This window comes from Hemiscyllium ocellatum, chromosome 1, assembly GCF_020745735.1.
Source record: "Hemiscyllium ocellatum isolate sHemOce1 chromosome 1, sHemOce1.pat.X.cur, whole genome shotgun sequence".
In the NCBI taxonomy this organism is placed as follows: domain Eukaryota; kingdom Metazoa; phylum Chordata; class Chondrichthyes; order Orectolobiformes; family Hemiscylliidae; genus Hemiscyllium; species Hemiscyllium ocellatum.
Window position 1 is genome coordinate 128460178 of NC_083401.1, and position 22163 is coordinate 128482340.

Below are 22163 nucleotides of genomic sequence, written 5' to 3' on the forward strand. Positions count from 1 at the left end.
ACCGCGGCAAGATGCGCCTTTTCCAGCAATATTACCATTCGACTTTTTTTCAGGTCACCTTTTCACTCTCCCCTGCCTTCTACTCCCCCCCCTCCCAAACATTCCCTTCTGTGGTTCCTTCCCAATTTCAATACTAGTGCAACTGCAAAGAATTCATATCTTATTCAAAACACAACTGTCTCTTGCTGCACACACGGTGCCCAGCCAGCTGAATATTTCATAACTTTCTGTTTTTATTGAGCAGACTGTGATGGGATGATGGTCACCTCATCACTTGGTAAGGGGACAATTGCAAACATAGATGTGAAAGGCAAGATTTTATTCCCAAAGCGCTGCCTGCCACTAGGGGCAGCGCCTGCTTTTCTGGAGGACTGTAGTAAGACCTCCAATAGGCGGGTGGCGCTGCTGCCCCGATGACGGACAAAGTGAAAACCTCTTGCTTCCAGCTGACGCTCTTTGTCGGAGGGAGGGAGGGAGGGAGGGTGAGCGGGGGGAGATATGGCGGCGTCGATGAAGCAGGAGTTGACCGTGTTGATGAATTCCAGCGGTTCCCACAAGGATCTGGCCGGCAAGTGAGTGGAACGGCGGGGTGGAGGACTGGGCGAGCGTGTGGAGGCGGCAGGCCGATCCCAGCCGTGCTGTCTCCCGGCAGTTGTCGGAGCTAGGCCCGCACGCAGCCGCCCAGCCTGATGAGCGGTTCCCATGGCAGAGACACTCCCCCCCCCCCCTTCCCCCCGGCTGTTGTCCGTCTGTGTCCCCGGGTTTGCTTGTGTTGACGACCAAAGCTGTCTCTCCTCTCGCTACCTGCGACTGAGAAGAATTTTATTTCGCGTTTGGGAGGGAGTTACGTTCTTTACCGTCAGTTTTCACTAACATAAGCATCATTATTGTTACTTATTAGCCATTTGTTGCTAAAATGATCCGACCACAGAGATTCTCGCTCCCGCCGGCCATAGATTCCAGATTTAAGAATCTGCCCCCCCCCCCCGCGCTGCAGCGATATCAAACTCAACCGTCCCGGATCCAATCTGCAATTTGTGATGAGATAGATGACTGTTGTTGTGAAAACAGCAGTTGGGCAACCTGAGAGGGATTCATGGTGCGCAGATTTAGGCTAAAATGTCATAACCATTGCAGTCAAATCTCCTGCAAATATACAGTGTCCCCTTACATCAAGAATGACCATCACTCGGGGCTACCAGTAACCATGGGGCTTATCCTTGAAATACTGGATTTACTGGTACAAATTGCCAGTGCTGTTATTGACCACTATTTGTTGCGTGGTCCCGGGCTCTGTACACTGAAGTGAGCGCGATTGCTGTGCCCTTTAATTGTGAACTAATAGTGCAGTTTTTATATTTTCATTCGAAGTTATTAGTGCTGAGGAAGGTACAAGTAGACCTGCACAAAAAGAAAATTCAAGGGAAAAGAAAAGATTTCACATTAGAATTACAAAATTTGAGGGCATTTTTTTGTTTGTATTCATTCATGGAAGTAGGTTTTTCGACTGGGACAACATTTATTGCCCAACACTAATTGTCTTTGAGAAGGTGGTTGTGTGCTGCCTTCTTGAACTGCTGCAGTACTTTTGTTGTAATTATACCCACTATATTGTTAGGGGGTGGAGTTCCAGGTTTTGACCAAATGATATATTCCTAAGTCAGGATGATGAGTGGTTTGAACAGGAACTTGTAGGTCGAATCGTTCCCAGATATGTGTTGCCCTTATCCTTCTAGGTGGTAGTGCTTATGTATTTTGAAGGTGCTGTCTAAGGAGCCTTAGAGAATTTCTGCCATGTGTATTGTGATTGTAAACACAGAGGGTACTGTGCATTTGTGGTGAACAGAGTGAGTGTTTATGGATGTGGTGCTAACCAGGTAGATTGCTTTGTCAATTTTCTTGTGTGGTTGGAGTTGCACTCATCCAGGGCAAGTGGGGAGTATTCCATCATGCATTCTGCTTTTTATAGATGGTGGACAGGCTTTGAGGAGTCAGGAGGTGAGTTATTTATTGCAGGATTCTTAGTCTCTTACCTGCGCTTGAGGCCACAGTATTTACATGTCTACTCCACACAGTTTTGAGTCAAATTAATCTCCAGGGTGTTGATAGTGAGGGATTTCAGCAATGGTAATACCCTTGAATGTCAAGGGACAATGGATAGATTCTGTCTTATTGGAGATGGTCATTGTATGGTACTTGTCTGACACAAATGTTATTTCCCACTTGTTAGCTCTGAATATGTCCAGGTCTTGGTGCATTTATACATAAACTGTTCCATTTTCTGAGGAGTCATGGTGCTGCACATTGTGCAGTCATCAGTGGACCTCCCACTGCAGATCTTCTGATGGAAGGGAAGGTCATTGATAAAGCAGCTGAAGATGGTTGATGCAGGTTATTGCTGAGTTAGTGCTGTTCGTTAGTACTCTTGGTGACTCTTACCGGATGAGTGAGACTAGATTGATGTGATGGTAATTGACCAGTTTTCAGGATAGTAAGGAAGAGATTGCAGAACACTTGGAAGTGCTTGGTAAATAGGGCTGAATCTTCATGAATTTGTCAATGGGAGGTCATGCTTGGCAAATGTGTTCGAATTTTTTGAGGAGGTAACAAACAATTTAGACGAAGGAGAACTAGTGGACATGATTTATTTGGCTTTCCAGAAGGTCTTTGACAAGGTGCTGTGCAGAAAGCTGTGAAATAAGATAAGAGCCCACGGTGTTAGGGACAAGGTACTGGTATGGATAGAAGAAATGGCTGACTGGCACAATGGGGAATATAAAGGTCTTTTTCTGGATGGCACTCTGTGTCTAATGGAGTTTTACAAAGATCAGAGTTGAGACCACAATTATTCATGTTACGTATTAACAATCTGGATGAAGGAGCTGAGGGCATTGTTGCTTAGTTTGTGGATGACTTGAAGGAAAGTGAAGGGACAGATAATGTTGAGGAAGTGGGGAGGCTGCAGATGGACTTAGAGGCTAGGAGAATGGGCAAAGAAATAGTAAATGGAATATAATATCAGAACGTGTGTGGTTATGCAATTTGGTTGTATAAAAGCATTGACTGCCTACTAAATGGGGAAAGGCTTTGGAAATCGGAAGCACAAGGGGCGATGGAGTCCTCATTCAGACACTGTTAAGGTTAACGTGCATGTTCAGTTGACAGGAAGGCAAATGCAATGTTCACATTCATTTCAAGAGGGCTAGAGTACAAGAGGGGAAATGTGCTTCTGAGGTTGTTTAAGCATTAGGTCAAACTGTGTTTGGAATATTGTGAGCAGTTTTGGGCCCCATATTTATGCTAAATGTGCTGGCCATGGGGAAGGATGGGGGAAAAGCCAGAGGATTGGATTGGGAATGAAGAATGAAAAGTGGGGGGGGGTGTGTTCAAATGAAATTTACAGAATATTGAGGGGCCTGGATAGAGTGAACATGGAAATGATGTTTCTGCTAGTCAGAGAGACTCCGAGTGAAGGGGCCATCCTTTAGAAATGAGATGAGAATTTCTTTAAAATTTCAGCCAGTAAGTGGTGAATCTGGAGAGTTTCTTGTTACAGAAGGTGGTGGAGGCCACATTATTGAGTGTATTTAATACAAAGATAAACAGATTTTTGATGGGTAAGGGGTTGAACATAATGGGGAGAAGGTAGGAGAATGGGGTTGGGGTTGAGAAAGATATCAGCTGTGATCTATGGTGGCACAGACTTGATGGGCCACTTGGCTTAATTCTGCTCCTATACCTTAAAGTGTTATGATTTGATTCCTCATAATTTTTCTATGGAGGACTCCTCTGGGTAATTTTCTACAGTGTTTGGTAGTTGTCCCTCCAGTAACTGTACTGGAAAACTTGACTGGGGCTGCAGCAAGTTCTGGAGCGCACAAATTCAGTAATATTGCTAGAATACTGTGAGGGCTAATAGCCTTTGCTGTATACAGTGTCTTTTCTGTTTCTGGTATGGAGTGGAGTGAATCAATATGACTGAAAATTGGCAGCTGTGATGTGAGCAGCCTTGGCAGAGGGTGAGATGGTTCATGCGCTCAGAATTTATGGCTGAAGATTGTTGCAAATGCTTTAATCTTCACTTTTGAACAAGTGTAAGGCTCTCCCATCTTTGAGGATGGGGCTATTTGTTTAGCCTTCTCCTTCGATGAGTTGTGTGATTGTTCATCACCATTTGTGACTGGTTGTGGCATGACTGTAGAGCTTAGATATGGACATTTGGTTGTGGAATTGTTTGACCATGTTTATCATTTGCTGCTTATGCTATTTAGGATTCAAGTAGACCTGTGTTGTATGTTGAAATGCAAGTTGAAGTCTCCAACTCAGGGTACATTTTGCATCTTTGTATTCCTTAATACTTTAGTTAAATGTTTAGGTTCCATCTCTTCCAGGTGGTTATGTTGTTGGTATTTGGTTGCAAAGCAAGAGGTTTTGTCATACTTGATGGTTTCTTGGAATAATTGGATGGTGGAATACTGATTGTGTTTTTAATTTTGAAATACAGTCTGCAACAAATAGAATATTGGTGCATTAGAATACGATCAAAGGAAAGCAACAAGAATAATTGAAGACTTCCCTACTCTAAATTTTCTATAGTATTTTGTGAGACTGATGTATTTTGTTAGAGAATCAATAAAATGCAGATTTTTAAAATGTTAATTGGTGCTAGTGTTCATAATTCTATTAGTTTTAAAATAGTTACGAGAAAGAATAGACCTGACCCAAAAGTTAAAGTTCTAAATTGGGGTAAGACCAATTTTGATGGTATCAAGCAAGAACTTTCAGCAGTTGACTGGGAGATGCTATTTGCAGGTAAAGGGATGGTACAAAAATGGGAGGTCTTTAAAAATGAGATAATGAGAATTAAGAGACAGTATGTTCCTGTTAATGTGAAGGACAAGGTTGGTAGATGTAGGAAATGCTGGATGATTAGAGAAATTGAGGCTCTGGTCAATAAAAAGGAGGAGGCATATGTCGGGAATAGACATCTGGATAGAGTGAATCTCTGGAGGAGTGTAAGGGCAGTAGGAGTATACTTAGGGAAGTCAGGAGGGCAAAAAGGGGACATGGGATATCTTTGGCAAATAGGGTTAAGGAGAATGCAAAAGGATTCTACAAATACATTTAAGGGAAAAGACTCTTTAAAGATCAACAAGGCTGTCTACATATGAAACCACAGGAGGTGGGTGAAATGCTAAGTGAGTATTTCATGTCAGTATTTACTGTAGCGAAGTATATGGAAGCCAGAGAACTTGGGGAAATAAATAGTGATATCTTCAAAGTTTGTGCGAAGATTTGTAGCTCGGGTGCTCGTTGTTGTGGTTCTGTTCGCCGAGCTGGAAGTTTTTGTTGCAAACGTTTCGTCCCCTGGCTAGGCGACATCATCAGTGCTTTGGAGCCTCCTGCGAAGCGCTTCTTTGATGTTTCATCAACAGATGCCTAAGAGAAAGACCATGGAACGAGGACATGCCACAACCAAAAGGACTAGCCACCCTACCATACGTCAGGAGCGTTTCAGAACTGACAGCCAGACTACTGCGACCCTTAGGACTCATAACGGCACACAAACCAACAGCCACGCTCAGACAACAACTTACTAGAACGAAGGACCCGATACCCAACATGAGCAAAACTAATGAAATATACAAAATACCATGCAAGGACTGCACAAAACACTATATAGGACAAACAGGAAGACAGCTAACAATCCGCATCCATGAACATCAACTAGCCACGAAACGACACGACCAGCTATCCCTAGTAGCCACACACGGAGACAACAAGCAACATGAATTCGACTGGGACAACACTACTATCATAGGGCAAGCCAGACAGAAAACAGCCAGGGAATTCCTAGGGGCATGGCATTCATCCACAAACTCCATCAACAAACACATCGACCTGGACCCAATATACCAACCACTGCAGCGGACAGCTGAAACTGACAACCGGAAGCGGCAAGGACAGACCATTATAAATACCGGAAGAAACATCAAAGAAGCGCTTCGCAGGAGGCTCCAAAGCACTGATGATGTCGCCTAGCCAGGGGACGAAACGTTTGCAACAAAAACTTCCAGCTCGGCGAACAGAACCACAACAGTGATATCTTGAAAGTATCCATATTATACAGGAGGAGGTGTTTGATAGATTACTTACAGTGTGGAAACAGGCCCTTCGGCCCAACAAGTCCACACAGACCCTCTGAAGAGCAACCAACCCAGACCCATTCCCCTACATTTTACCCCTTCACCTAACACTACGGGCAATTTAGCATGACCAGTTCACCTGAACTGCACATTTTTGGACTGTGGGAAGAAACTGGAGCACCCGGAGGAAACCCATGCACACACCTGGAGAATGTGCAAACTCCACACAGTCAGTCGCCTGAGGCGGGAATTGAACATGGATCTCTGGCGCTGTGAGGCAGCAGTGCTAACCACCGTGCCGTCCCGGTGTTGGATGTCTTAAAACGCATAAAGGTGGATAAATTCCCTGGGACCTGATCAGATATACCCTAGAACTTCATGGGGAGCTAGGAAAGAGATTGCTGGGTCCCTGAGAAATTTGTATCATTGATAGCCAGGGGTGAGGTGCCAGAAGACTAGATGTTGGCTAATGTTGACTACCGCTATTTAAGAAAGGTGGTAAGGAAAAGCCAGGGAGTTATTGCCCAGTGAGTCTGATGCCCATGGTGGGTAGGTTGTAGGCGATTCTGAGGGAAAGAATTTACGTCCATTTGGAAAGATATGGATGAATTAGGAAGAGTTGACATGGTTTTGTGTATGGGAAATCCTGTTTTATGAACTTAATTGATCTTTTTTAAGAGATGACAAAGAAGATTGATGAAGACAGAATCGGAATATGGACTTTAGCAAAGCATTTGACAAAATTCTGTTTGGTAGATGGGTTTAACAACATTAGATCACATGGAATCCAGGGAAGCTAGCAAGCTGGATACAAAATGGGCTTGAAGGTACAAGACAGGATGGTGGTGAAGTGTTGTCCTTCAGATTGTTGGGGGGGGGGACGGACTGTGCATGGTTCACTGAGTGATTTGGGTGTAAATACAGGAGGTATGGTTTGTAGGCTTGCAGTTGACACTAACATTTGTGGTGCAGTGGACGATGAAGAAGGTTCCCTCTGAGTACAGTGGGATCTTGGTCAGGTGGGCCAAAGAGTGCCTGATGGAGAATAACTTAAATAAATGTGAAGTATTATGTTTTGGTAAGTCAAATCAAGGCAGAACTTATACCATTAATGGTAGGGTTGTGGAGAGTGTTACCAAGCAAAGGGACTTACAAGTGCAGGTGCATAGTTTCTTGAAAGAGTCACAGGTAGTCAGGGTGGTGAAGAAGACATTTGACAAACTTGCTTTCATTACTCAGTGCATTGAATAGATGAGGCTGTACAGGGCATTTGTCAGGCAACTTTTAGAATACTGTATTCAATTCTGGTCTCTGTTTTTGAAAAGATATTGTTAAACTTGAAAGGGTTCAGAAGAGATTTATAAGGATGTTGCCTGGATTAGAGAGTTTGAGCTATAGGGTGGGGCTGAATAGGCTGTGGCTTTTTCCCCTGGAGCATCAGAGGCTGAGGGGTGACCTTAGAGAGGTTTATAAAATCATGAAGGGCATAGATAGGATGAATACTCAAAGTCTTTTCCCCAGGACAGGGCAGTTCCAACTAGAGGGTGTAGGTTTAAGGTGAGAGGGAAAAGATTTAAAAGGGACGTAAGGAGCAACTCTTTCATGCATAGGATGGTGCGTGTATGGATCAAACTGCCAGAGGAAGTGGTGGAGGCTGGTGCAATTGCAACATTTAAAAGGCATTTGGATGGGTATATGAATAGGAAGGGTTTAGAGCAATACGGGCTAAATGCTAGCAAATGGGACTTGTTCAGTATTTGATATCTATTCAGTATGGGCAAGTTGGACTGAAGAGTTTGTTTCTGTGCTGTATAACTCTATAATTGGAATAGGAGAATCGACATTTCGCTCATGCCTGAAACGTCGATTCTCCTACTCCTTGGATGCTGCCTGACCTGCTGCGCTTTTCCAGCAACACCTTTTCAGCTATAATTGGAATAAACAAGTAAGAAAACAAACAAGCCTGAGGTAAGATTTGAGACCAGTTTTTTTTTGAGCAGTTGATGTGTGGAATTGATTCCTGACTAGCAGTGGCTAGATCTTGTCTGAGTAGTTTCATAAACTTATTAAAGATTCTTCCTGTTGATGGAATCTTTTTTCTGTTTGTTTTGTGTACCTATGTTTTTTTGTGGGATGGCTGGGTGGTCAGGGCTACATTAGCAAGTTGTAAGGCCATTATATCTACGTTTTTGATTTATTTTTTTTAAGCTCAAATTACTGCAAACAAACCTTTAAAATGGATAACAATTTGTTAAACAATATTGTCTAAGAGACAGCAATAGTAGTGAGGGGAAACTAATTTGCTGTGAAGAGAACATGTGAATGGGAAGCCAAGAAGTCTATGATGGAATCCCCTTCCTTGTTGGTATTCATAGGTAACCACAAATAGGCCAGTCGCCTGTGGCTCCAAGCCATATGCAGTTCTTTCGCATTCACTTTGTAATTCCAAGCATTTTCAGTTGGATCATGCTTAAAAGAAAAGTCTAAAAAATTAACAATCATATTTTTATTGTAGGTGTAATTAGCTGAAGATGCTCCATCTTATAGTTTGAAATTATTATCTTAATGAGAAACATCATGCTCTAAATAAATCTGTTTCAATGGTGTGGCTTTGCCATGGTTATGGGTAATGCAAAGCAGAAATGATCATTTATTGTGAGTGTGGCCACAACCTTTTGTTAATAGTCATACAGTATTACAGCATGGAAAAAAGCCCTTCAGCTCATAGTGTCCTTGTTGATCATCAAGCATCTATCATAATCCCATTTTCCAACACTTGGCCTGAAGTTTTGCATATGTTTGTAGTATTCCATGAGACCATAAGACATAGGAGTGGAAGTAAGGCCATTCGACCCATCGAGTCCACTCCGCCATTCAATCATGGCTGATGGGTATTTCAACTCCACTTACCAGCATTCTCCCCATAGCCCTTAATTCCTTGTGACATCAAGAATCTATCAATCTCTGCCTTGAAGACATTTAGCGTCCTGGCCTCCACTGCACTCTGCAGCAATGAATTCCACAGGCCCACCACTCTGGCTGAAGAAATGTCTCCGCATTTCTGTTCTGAATTGACCCCCTCTAATTCTAAGGCTGTGTCCACAGGTCCTAGTCTCCTCGCCTAACGGAAACAATTTCCTAGCATCCACCCTTTCCAAGCCATGTATTATCTTGTAAGTTTCTATTAAGTCTCCCCTTAATCTTCTAAATGCCAATGAATACAATCCCAGGATCCTCAGCTGTTTGATTTAAATGCTTCTTAAATGTTGTGATGGTTCCAATCCTCTACAATCCGTTTCAGGTAATGAGTTCCAGATACCCACCATCCTTTGAGTGAAAACAATTTTCCTAAATCTCCTCTAAACCTCTTGCTCCTTATCTTTAAAACTATGCTCCTGGTTATTGATCCCCTCCACCGAAGGAAAAAGCTCCTTCCAATCTATTGTCTGTGCCCCTTATAATTTCATATACCTCAATCAAGTTCTTTCCCGATTCTTATTGCAAGGAAAGGCTTTACTCCCCATTTTGAATTAGGCGTTTCTTTCAAAGATGGTTTTACTGACCAAACTACTGGTTAAGTCTACTTTAATTATGTTTTCCTCTCTGATAATCTATGTACATTATGCATTCTACCAGAGACGCTTGATAATTTTCCAAGTTAAGAAATGTCTTGTGACTCCCAATCATTTTTATTTAAAGTGGTTTTTTTTAAATAGCCCTTCAGGTAAAAGCGGGTGTTGACCCCAATTGGGATTTAAACCTGGAATTTCAGGACGGTATTTAAGACAGCTGCAGAGTCAGATTCATAAGGTCTGTGCCCAAATGATCAACGGGAAAATAATAGGTTGGATTAAGTGTACCTAATAGTTTGACAGATGAAACATGATGTGTGAAGAACTATTGAAGGAACTATCAGCTGCTGTTGCCCTCTACAGGCGTTAGAATTGGAAGTGGTTGCTAACAGAATGTTCATAAATCTAAGGATCTGATGGTAAAGTTGTATTTGAGCTTGATGATGCCATATGTGGATATATTGTTTTGCTTTGTTCTCCACAACACATGGAAGAAGTATGATATTATGGGGAGTCCTGGGGAAGAATTTGAGGCTGACCCCTGAGCTTGAGAGGCCGATTCATGAGGAAGATTTTCTGCCTTCGTCTTAGGGAAGAGGAAGGAATTTCCAAATGAGATCGAAGCATTTCACAAATATAAAGAAGTTCTCTTAATCAGTAAAGTATTGAAAAATTAAATGTTGAATGTCTGAAGAAAATAGGAAAGTTGGGTCACATTATGATCTTAAGAAGGAGATAGAATTGTGAAACATTATCAGTGGTGGTAGGGGAGATCAGAAAACCATAGCAAGTTTCAAAAAGTTCTACATGAATTCCTGATAGTCCCAGCCTTGGCTCAGAGGTTACATTCTCACCTCTGAACTTGAAAGTAATCAATATACACCTTAAGCTGAAAAATAATTGAGACTGTTATTTGAGGAGGTACTACAATGTTGAAATTCATCAAAATAAGAGTGCACCCCAAAGGAAATAGAGACAGGGGTAGACCAATCAGCCCTTTGAGCCTGCTCCGTCATTCAGTAGCATTTTGATTGATCTGACATTCTTCATGTACCCTTTCCTACCTTTTATCCCTGTATCCCTTGATTTTATCGTTGATCAAAATCTATTTATCTCTGCCTTAAATATACACCAGGATTCTACTCCACAGTTCTCTGGCACAGAGTTCCAGTGACTCCCACACTTCTGAAAGAAGAAATTCCTCCTTGTCTCAGCCCTAAATTGGTGGCCCTTTACCATATTCTCTCGTCCTACACACCCCGCTGAGTTGAAACATCCTTTGAGCATTGACCTTGTCAAGCCCTTTTAAGAATCCCACAAGTTTTTTTTCTTCTAACCTGCAGTGAGTAGAGTCCCAAATTGTTTAGCCTTTGCCCATAAGAGAATCCCTCCATGCCAGGGATTAGTGAGTGAACCTTCTTTGAGCTGCCTTCGAAGAAATGAAACCTCCCCTTTAAGTAAGGGGACCTAAACTGCTGTTAGTACTCCAGACATGGTCTCACCAGCATCTTGTACAATTGTGCTGCAATTACTTCCTTTATAATTGTTTTGAACATTTTTCGAACAATAGATTTTAGTCTAATCAGTCTATAGTTACCCACTTTTTCCCTGCCTCACTTTTGAATAGAGAAATTCCATTGGTAGTTTTCCAATCCTCTGGCACTTTGCTTGAATCCAAAGATGTTTTGAAAATTACATCCAAAGCAGTCACTATCTCCATTAGTACCTCTCTTAGGATCCTTGGATGCAGTGTGGATGTAAAAGATTTCTTGCCACTATCAGAAGAGCAGGGGAGTCCCAGCTTATTTAACCAATATTACTAAAGCAAGTTGTTTAATTATTTGTCTCATAGGTCATGGGACCTTGTTATATGTAAATTAACTATCATATTTGCCTTCATGTCAACAATGACTTGATATAGGAACATGGCATGTGTGCTATTTAGCGCTTTGGATAATTTCAAAATTCCTTCATTTGCAGGAATCCTGGGGTTATGAATATTTATTTTATGAGCATCCATCTGAAGCTATTATGCATTAATGTAAAGGCATTCATTGAAGGAGAGATGTCAGAAAGAATTAACCAAGTATTGAACCATCACATATGACTGTCAGGGGGAGATTTCAGATCTGTTAACATGAGTTACACTGAGTGAGAAGGACATGGAATGGAAATGGTCAGGAAAAGTTATTGGATGTGATGGGCAAATCTTCATCATCTGACATGGAATCACACTATAAAGTTAAAAATCACACAACACCAGGTTATAGTCCAACAGGTCTAATTGGAAGCGCTAGCTTTCGGAACACTGCTTCTTCAGATGGTTGTGGGGTACACAATTGTAGGACACAGAGTTTATAGCAAAAGTTTACAGTGTGATGTAACTGAAATTATACATTGAAAAATACCTTGATTGTTTGGTAAGTCTCTCATCTGTTAGTTTCATTTCCTTCATATGTAAATCTTAAAACTTACTCACACTGTAAAATTTTGCTGCATATTCTGTGTCTTACAATTGTGTACTCCACAGCCACCTGAAGAAGAAGCAACACTCTGAAAGCTAGTGCTTTCAATTAAACCTGTTGGACTATAACCTGGTGTTGTGTGATTTTTAACTTTGTACACCCCAGTCCAGCACCGGCATCTCCAAATCATGATAATAAAGTTGTGTTCCTTGGGAGTAGTGGGAATGGGTTACGAATTTTTGACCTCAGAATGTGAGAAAAGATGTTGATGATGAAGCACCGTGTACTTTCAATACCCAAGAATTCTACAATTTGTAACCAGATGAGAAGAACTTATGAGCTCAGGAAATCCATGCTGACACATATTGATTGGAATCTCATGTGGCGATTATTTGTCCAGGTTCGCAGGTATTTTGCTAACCAGCAAAATCAGATGTTTTGGGGGTTGGCCATGAAAGAGAGATGTGCAGGCAATGGTCCATAAAAATGTAAAAACTGGTTAAATGTCCAAGCTGAACAAGAGGGCTGTGGATTGGCAGCAGGGTTTACAAGTGTGGAAAATGCAGTTCCAACCTTGATTTACAGTCACATTTGACTCCAAGTTTTAACTTTTATTTCACTCTCTATCGGTTCTGTTGGAACAGCTGCTGCTTTCTTGTAATTTCTAGTTTTACTTCAGGATTCCAACATCCATAGTATTTTGTTTTTAATTCAGCATTGTTTTAGTAGTAGGAATACAAAGTAAATGATCGTTCCTCCCAAACTTCTTCCATTATGATCCTGTTGAGACTTGAAAACTGTCATGCCTCCTCTGAGAGTGAGGGGTGGGATGGCTATGAAAGGAGAGGATGGGCTGGATTAGAAGACCTGTGTCAATGAAGGTGGGGATTAGTTACACAGCATCCATTGTCCCCTCTGATTTTGTGACCTCAAAATTTCAGCTCATGATTCCACTTGGGTCACAGCTTGCAGTTTTGGAAACTTGCAAAGAGATATAACTTTATGCATTGGAGTATGTTTTCTGATAATTTTTGCATTTTTTAAACAATATTTATACATTTTTAGCCTTCCATTATTTCTGCAGGATGAATTCTTCTGGTCAAGTACACTTAGATTCACATCAGGCCTGTAGCATAATATACATAGATTATATAAGCAACCTATTCATCCTGTGCTAAAGTACTTTCTTTACTAATGTTGTTTGTGAGATACAGTTTCCTGCTGCATTATTACTATTCCTCTGGCTGAGTTTGGCCAGGTGATCTAACACAAACCTAGGATTCCCTCATTCATGTGGCTTAGAATTTAAGCTAGTAATGTTAATTCTTCTCTAATGCAAGCTATTGTTAGAGAGTTTACAAAAAACAGTAAATTATACCATCTTTTAAAATCATGCTACTTCCTTAAAAATCATGAAGTATAATCTTGTGGAAGAACTGTGTTTGCAAGGGTTTGTTTCCTTACCGTTTTTTTTGTCCCCGATAAAAGGTATCGCCAGATCCTGGAAAAAGCCTTGCAGTTAACAGGGGCTGAGCAGCTGGAGGCTTTGAAGGCCTTTGTGGAGGCTAGTGAGTATTGTATTTTAAAATATACAATGTAGTCTTTGCTGAATATAGTAATAATATATGAAGTGCTATCTTTTTTCAATACTTTGACCAAAAAATACTGCTTCATCCCACCATCCCGTTTAGAGGTGACTGTCATCTTTTGCCTATTGCCCTATCCTCCGCAAGTTCAAACTAACAATCTTCTCATTTACATCCCAGTTCAAGATTACACATTTCCTCCCTTGTTGACCATTTTATTATATCCTCCTCTCCAATTACGTGCTGACATTACCCAGTCTTATCAATTTTGGAGTGTTGCTGTTTCAGTGTGGTTCATGTCACGTGCTATTGACCCAAGTAATCAAATATCAGTTTATGCTGTTAGCAATAGTGGATAGGAAAGATGGAGAGGAAAGAAAAGGAGTACAAATGAAAGATTGAAGGGAGAGAAAAAGGGAATGCAGTAATGGTCGGGAAGAACTTGGGGTGTTGATGTGTTGCAGGGAAAACTAATGTGTGCCAAGTTTGCCAGAAGTCTTGTTTCTCTTCATTGTGAGGGGAGCAACCTGTGGGTAGCAGAACAGTTTGTTTTTTGAGCATAATGGAAGGTGTTGGGTTATCAGGTTTACTTTCAGGAGGGGCCTACTGTTCTCCTGGGAGTTTTAATTTTGTCGTGCTGGTTTTACTTCATTTCATCAGTGGAAGAGAGGGTTTCCATTCATACTTTCTGTTTTGGATCTCCAACATTATTTCTCAAGTTATTGTGTTGGGTGATGATGCTTCCAGGTTTATTCCTGAGATCCCCAGCACCTAAGGTGTCTGCTCCAGTCAATTTGATTCACTCCATGTGATTAGAGAAACAGCTGAGAACACTGGATGCAGTAATAGTTAATCTCAATTGCCACATTGAAGACTTGTGCTCCTGAACCAGCAGTGGCCCTAGGGTGTTGTTCCAGCATAATTACAATTATATAATGGAAAGTCTTGACCACAAAAGGCAATACAATCAATCTGCCGGTTACCCTTCCATCAGTCTACTATCAATCAACAACTGAGTGATAGAGAATGTCATTGACAGTGCCATCAAGTGACATTTACTCACAATAGCAAGGTATGTTGTTCCTTTTTGACCTTTTCAACCTGTCTGCAGTCTTTGACACAGTTAACCACACCATTCTCCTTCAGTGTGTCTCTTATGTCATCTAGCTAGGTTGTACTGCTTTTGCATGATTCTATATTTGCCTAATTATAGATAGCATAACACTTGTAACCTTCTCTTCTCTTTACCACTGGTGTCTTCATTGGTTTAGCACATCTACATACAGTCTGGTGACATCAGCTGAGAGCACAGTATTTTCACAAGTGTAATGACAACATCCAGCTCCAGCTCAACGACACCTCTCAATTCCTCCACTGTGCTAAATTGTTAGGCCCCATGTCTGACATCCAATACCGGATGAGCAGAAATGTCTTTGAATAAGATATTGGGAAGACTGAAGCCATTGTTTTGTGTCCTTTTCTTCAGCACAGTCATCTGTTGGCAACCTTAATATAATTTTGGCCACAAAGTAATCTTTTGCACCATCGCTAAGACTAACTATAGTATTTCCACTCATCTGCTTAAATGTTCGTTTATTATTTTAATACTTCTGCACTTGAGTATTCCAACATTCTTCTGCTGGTCTTTCTCTCACACAAACTTGATTATCCAAAATTTTGCTGCCCGTGTCTTAACTTTGACTAAGAACTGTACCCCTTCTGCTTACTGACCTCCATTGCATGCCAGTCAAGTGAAATCTTGACTTTAAAAATCTTGGGGTAGCAAAGGAGAGACAGCAACATCTGGCATATAATATTTGGTTTCTGCTCCATTCAAGTGGGGGCAATGACATTAGAATTCTGCTTCCACTTTCAGTGTGGTGCTAGTGTATAATGATGACATCAGTGTCACCAAACAAAAAAAAAACTGCAGATGCTGGAAATCAGGAACAAAATTGGAAATTGCTGGAAAAACTCAGGAGGTCTGGCAGCATCTGTGGAGAGAAAACAGAATTAATGTTTAGTGACCCTCTAAAACACAGGGTTTAAATGAAAGGTTCTGAAGAAGGGTCACTGACCTGAAACTTTAACTCTGCTTTCTGAGTTTTTCCAGCAACTTCTGGTTTGTTTGTGTCACCAACTTATATTTGTACAGTGACGTTTCGACATAGATTGGGTGACTAACAAAGAAATCCTGACTACTAATGTTAGAAAAAATTCACAGGAATATCATTGAACTCAACCACCATTAGTTTTCTAAGTATCCTTTGTGTAATAATTTTGTTAGCATATGGCAGAATTTTAATTGAAGCTTAATTTCTCCATTTACGTAATATTTTTAAAGGCTTCTAATCACAGTTAAAAATAAATAAAGTCAAATTATTTTGAAGTTGATCTTATAAAATAAACCTTTGTCTTATTGTCAGCACGATTTCATGTAATGGTGGAAATGAGAGAATGACACCATGTGCCATTTTTCAATGTACATTCTGGGGTAATGTTTTTTCCTTTAGTTCTCAATTTAGTATCAGTGGGTCAAAAGTGCCTAAATCCCTGATGTCCCTTGGCACACTAAAATCAGTGCTAACAGCTTAAAGATGAAATTTGGCTTTGCCCTTCCCATACTTTGGATATGTCTAGAAAGAGCATTTTAATCTCAGTGAGGTGATGTCAGTTCATTGGTCTTCCACTGGAGCTGCTGGTGATTGGGGCCATTGGGGATCCCTCACCCGGATGCTGAAAAAGGTTGCTTTGGCTCCCCAGTTTACATTTTGTTAATTTGTTTTCCCAATGTTACAAAATACACATCTTAAAAGAACTTCAGTTTGGTTTCATAACTGCAAAGTAAGGAATTTTTTGATATCAGATTAAGGTTTGAAAATGGTGGTATTGAAAAAGGGATTGAAAAACTTCCGAGTGTTTAAATTCTGTCAACTGATCTTCTGTGTGGGGACACTTTAGCCCAAGAATTCAGTAAATTAATACTGTACTTAAGTTTTGTTAGTCCATATATATTATTTACAACAAAGAATTTGCAATGAATGTGAATGCCTAAACAAGTGTCTTCTGGTGTAAATCTGTCTGAGTTGGGCAACCTGTATGAAAACCTAAAAGTAAAGTACGTAAATGTCTATTGAGCTTGTTGTTGGGCTTTAAGAGACTGGCACAATTTAAATGCCTGGTAACAATCGGTAGGTGGTCAATTAGGAATACCATGCAGAACTAAACGGTATTTGGATAAAAGCAAATTACTGCGGATGCTGGAATCTGAAACCAAAAGAGAAAATGCTGGAAAATCTCAGCAGGTCGAGCAGCATCTGTAAGGAGAGAAAAGAGCTGACGTTTTGAGTCTAACTGACTCTTTGTCAAAGCTTTTTTTTTTAGTTAGTGGGCTTGTAATGGATATTAGTGGATAGGCTATTGCCGGAAATGGAGACAGAAAGGCCAAGGAAAGGAAGGCAAGTGTCGAAGATGTTGAAAATGTGTTGCTGGTTAAAGCACAGCAGGTTAGGCAGCATCCAAGGAACAGGAAATTCGACGTTTCGGGCCAGAGCCCTTCATCAGGAATCTGGCCTGAAACGTCGAATTTCCTGTTCCTTGGATGCTGCCTAACCTGCTGTGCTTTAACCAGCAACACATTTTCAGCTCTGATCTCCAGCATCTGCAGACCTCACTTTTTACTCGAAGTGTCGAAGATGGACAAGGTGAAGGTGATGGAGGGATGGAAACTGGAAGCGAAGTTTATGAATTTTTCCAGGTCAGGACGAGAGCATGATGCCACACAGAAATAGTCATTGATGTATTGATAAAGCAGCTGTGGGAGGTGACCCGGGTAGGCCTGGAACAAGAAATGTTCCACAAACCCCATGAAAAGGCAGGCAGAGCTAGGACCCATGCAGGTACCCATTGCTACACCTTTGATTTGGAGAAAATAGGATGAGTTGAAAGAGAAGTTGTTGAGAGAGAGAACAAGTTCAACCAGGCTGAGGAGAATGGTAGTGGATGGAGATTATTCGGGCCTCTTTTTGAGAAAGAAGCGAAGAGCTTTCAAGCCGTATTGATGTGGGGTGGAGGTGTAAAGAGATTGTACATCCATGGTGAGTAGAAGGTGGTTAGGGCCTATGAATTGAAAGCTGTCAATGTGTCTCAGGGCATCAGAGGAATCCCGGATGTAGGTGGAGAGGGAGTGAACCAGAGGAGTAAGGATGGATTCGAGGTAGGAGGAAATACATTCAGTGGGGCAAGAGCATGCTGACACATTGGGCCTGCCGGGACAGTCCTTCTTGTGGAGTTTGGGGAGTAGGTAGAACCGGGTTCTCCAGGGTTGGGAGACTGAGGTTGGAATCTGTGGGGAGGAGCATCCGGAGGAAATGAGATCAAGACAATAGCTTGGTGCTCATTGGTGTAGTCATGCTCCAGGGGGAGGTAGGAGGAGGAATCTGAGAGTTGGCGCTCAGCCTCTGCAAGGTAGAGGTCAGTACGCCAGACAACAACAGCACCCCCTTTGTCAGCAGGTTTGATGACAAGGTTGGGGTTGGACCTAAGGGAGCTTAGGGCAGGAAGTTCGGATGGAGAGTGGTTGGAATGGGTAAGAGGGGCAGAGAAATTAAGGCGACCAATGTCCAATAGACAATTGTCAATGAAAAGATCGAGGGCAGGAAATTGTCCTGGTGGGGGTGTCCAATTATATATGGAATGTTGGAGGGATGGGAAAGGATCTGTGGAGCCGGGGGAGAACTCTTGCCCAAAAAAGTGAGCATGAATGCGACGGAAGCAGAGCTCAGCAACATTTCGAGCCCAGAATTCATTGAGGTGGGGATGTAAGGGTAAAAAGCTGAGTCCTTTGCTGAGAACAGCACGTTCAGCCTCAGAGAGGGGAAGGTCAGAGGGTATGGTGAACACACGGAAGAGATGGGGTTCGAGGGATTGGGACTGTTGGAAGGTGGAGGGTGGGCAGGGGTGTGGGTGAGAAGTTGAAGCTTGTGTTCCTTAACATCTGCAAGGAACGGGAAATGTTTGGAGTTAAAGTGTCGAATAATACGAAGAATGAAATGAATCTGTGGACCCGGACAGCTTTGAGAGAGAGTAAGTCGGTGCTGCTGGAGAGAGGTGCTTTCATGTGGTGGCGCATGGCCCTGAGTGTAGCAATTAGGTGAGAACAGCAGCTGGTTTAGATTTAGATTAGATTAGATTAGATTACTTACAGTGTGGAAACAGGCCCTTCGGCCCAACAAGTCCACACCGACCCGCCGAAGCGCAACCCACCCATACCCCTACATTTACCCCTTACCTAACACTACGGGCAATTTAGCATGGCCAATTCACCTGACCCGCACATCTTTGGACTGTGGGAGGAAACCGGAGCACCTGGAGGAAACCCACGCAGACACGGGGAGAACGTGCAAACTCCACACAGTCAGTCGCCTGAGGCGGGAATTGAACCCGGGTCTCAGGCGCTGTGAGGCAGCAGTGCTAACCACTGTGCCACCGTGCCGCCCATAAATGTTGTATATCATGCTGGAAAAATGTTGTATATCATGCAAGTACCTGTAATCCTGGAGGCTGCATGCAGGGTGGGATTTGAGTTGAAATCCACGTAAAGTAAGTCAAAGGCGAAGACAGTCACTGAGGAAGGAAATATGGCTGTGGAAGCGAGTCTTAGTAAATACCTTGTCTAACACTGAGAGAGAAAAGGAAAGCAGTGAAGGTGGACAGAGGGAGAGAGACAAACGAAAATCCTGTCAGAAAGAAGAGCAGTCCTTCTTCAGGGTAGGCATTCTTGGAAGAGAGGTGGCAGAGGGTTAAACACTGGGTAAAAGCAAATTACTGCGGATGCTGGAATCTGAAACCAAAAGAGAAAATGCTGGAAAATCTCAGCAGGTCTGGCAGCACCTGTAAGGAGAGAAAAGAGCTGACATTTCGAGTATAACTGACCCTTTGTCACAGCTTTGACATTTAGACTCAAAACATCGGCTCTATTCTCTCCTTACAGATGCTGCCAGACCTGCTGAGATTTTCCAGCATTTTCTCTTTTGGTAAACAGTATTTAGCTTAGGTATGATTTTTGCTATTGTTTATTGATATCAGTTTTTACATTAGGTTGGTGATAACATTGCTTCCTTAGAAAATTGAGAGATGGCTTCTGTTTCTCAAAAAATTGCGCTGAATCTTTTTAGGATATATTTTTCTCACCAGAATTTCTGAGACCATTTGTAAACCCAAGTTCAGAATGTGTATTTGAATGCACAATAAGTGCATCTACAGTCGGTAATGTTTTAAATTTTGAATTTGAAATAATGTTGACAAATCATTGCAATAGAATATGTCATTCAGATGAATAAATTATGCTGTCCTACTTGTTAAATTTTAATTTTTTTTCCCTTCTGTCTCAAGATTATTTTGTTTCTCATAGAATCTTACAGCATGGAAACAGACCCTTTGACCAAACCATTTCATGCTGAACATAATCCCACACTAAACTAGTCTCACCTGCCTGCTCCTGTTCCAAATCCCTCCCAACCTTTCCTATTCACGTACTTATCCAAATGTCTTTTGAACGTTGTACTTGTATCCACATCCACCACTTCGTGAGGAGGTTCATTCCACACGTGAACCACCCTCTATGGAAAAATTTGTCCGTTATGTCTTTTTAAAATCTCTGTCCTCCCATCTTTAAGATGTGCTCCCTAGTCTTGAAATCCCCCATCCTCGGGAAAAGACAACTCCCAGTAACTCTATCTATACCCCTTGCTATTTTGCAAACTTCTATAAGTTCACCTCTCAACTTGTAGGCTCGAGTAGAAAAAACAGTGCAGCCTATCCAGCCTTTGTTTATAACTCAAGCCTTCCATACCTGGCAACATCCTGGTAATTCTCTTCTGAGCCCTCTCCAGATTAATTATATCAGCAAGATCCATTTCCACGACAGTGCCCACCCAAGTCTTGATATAGGTTATGTTTTCAATAACATAGAAGGCAGTCTGTTTTTATTTGTGGGATTCATCCTTTAATCTTTGCCTTTCCTGATGTAGAACATGAGAGCGTAGCTGTTACCAAACAAATACTCTTGAGTTTCCACATATTGCTCTCCAGTCTTCACATAGTCTAATTTTAATTTGAAAATATTATATAAACTGTACACAAGTGTCTAATTTAACATGAATAAGGAACAATTGTTCATTTCAGGTTGGAATACTATTATTAAATTGAATTACCTCAAATAAGTAGAGTGAAAAATTTATAAGTCACTATTTACAGTGCCATCTAGGTATTAAGGTACCTAGGTACAGCTTCTTCAGTTACAAGATTAATTACAGTGTAACAGTGTCACTAGCACACAGCACCATCTTGGTACAGAGCACTTCGGTGAATAGGGAAATTAAGAAAAATCTTTGTGTAAACCAAAACTCCAAGCTATTTTACTGTGGATAACTTGGATTTAAAAAGTAATCTGTTTTATAATCCTTTCTGATTATGGTATCTCTGATCTTAGCACCTTCATAAAAAAAATTGGTTTAATTATATTCAACTCTCACAACTTGCATGGCAAACTGGTTAAGAAGCAAAAAGCCCATAAGATCCAGTACAATTTGACAAATTTATTCCAAAATTGACTTAGTCGCAGGAACAGAGGAAAATAGTGTTTTTATGACTGGAAACCTGTGTCAAGTGGTGTACCATAGAGTTCGGTGCTGCACCCATGCTATTTATTTTATACACTAATAATCTAGACATGAATATAGGAGGTACGTTCAGTGTGTTCATAGGTGACATTAACATTGATGTAATAAATAGTGAGGAGGATAGCTTCAGACTACAGGATGTAGACAAGTTGATCAGATGGGCTGAACAGTGGTAATTAAAAATTAATCCTGAAATGTGTGAGGTGATGCGTTTTGTAAGGACTAACAAGAGAAGGGTGGACACATTGAATGGTAAGACCCTAGGAAGTGCAATCGATCAGAGGGACCATTGTGTGCATATCCATAGATCTTTGAAAGTAGCAGGACTGGTTGATAAGGTAGCTAAGAAGGCATGTGAGATACTTGCATTTATTAAATAAGTTATTGAATACAAGTAGAAGAGATTATGATGGATTTATATTTTATTTTGGCCACAGTTGGATTACTGCCATTCTGATCGCCACACAATAGGAAGGATGTGATTGCACTAGAGAAGGTGCAGAAGAGATTTACCAACATGTTGGCTAGGCTAGAGCAATACAGTTATGAAGATTGATTAAATAGGCTTAAGAGGGAATCGGATCGATATTCTGAGAGGCATAGACAGCGTGGACAGAAGAAACCTTTCCCCTTAGCAGGGTCACTAACCTTTTGAAGTAAAGAGCAGGAAGTTTAGAAGGGATTTAAGGCCATTTCTATATACCCACAGGGT

The 22163-nt window shown here is 41.4% G+C and overlaps 1 protein-coding gene across 1 annotated transcript in view; it reads left to right on the forward strand.

The window, feature by feature from the left end:
- Positions 1-478: 478 nt before the first annotated feature.
- Positions 479-22163, forward strand: part of cops4 (COP9 constitutive photomorphogenic homolog subunit 4 (Arabidopsis)) — a 65393-nt gene continuing 43708 nt past the window's right edge. The window contains exons 1-2 of the mRNA XM_060831912.1: positions 479-572; positions 13672-13751. Of these exons, the coding sequence (XP_060687895.1) occupies positions 499-572; positions 13672-13751 (154 nt within the window). The 5' untranslated portion in view covers positions 479-498. The remainder of the gene's footprint in view (positions 573-13671; positions 13752-22163) is intronic.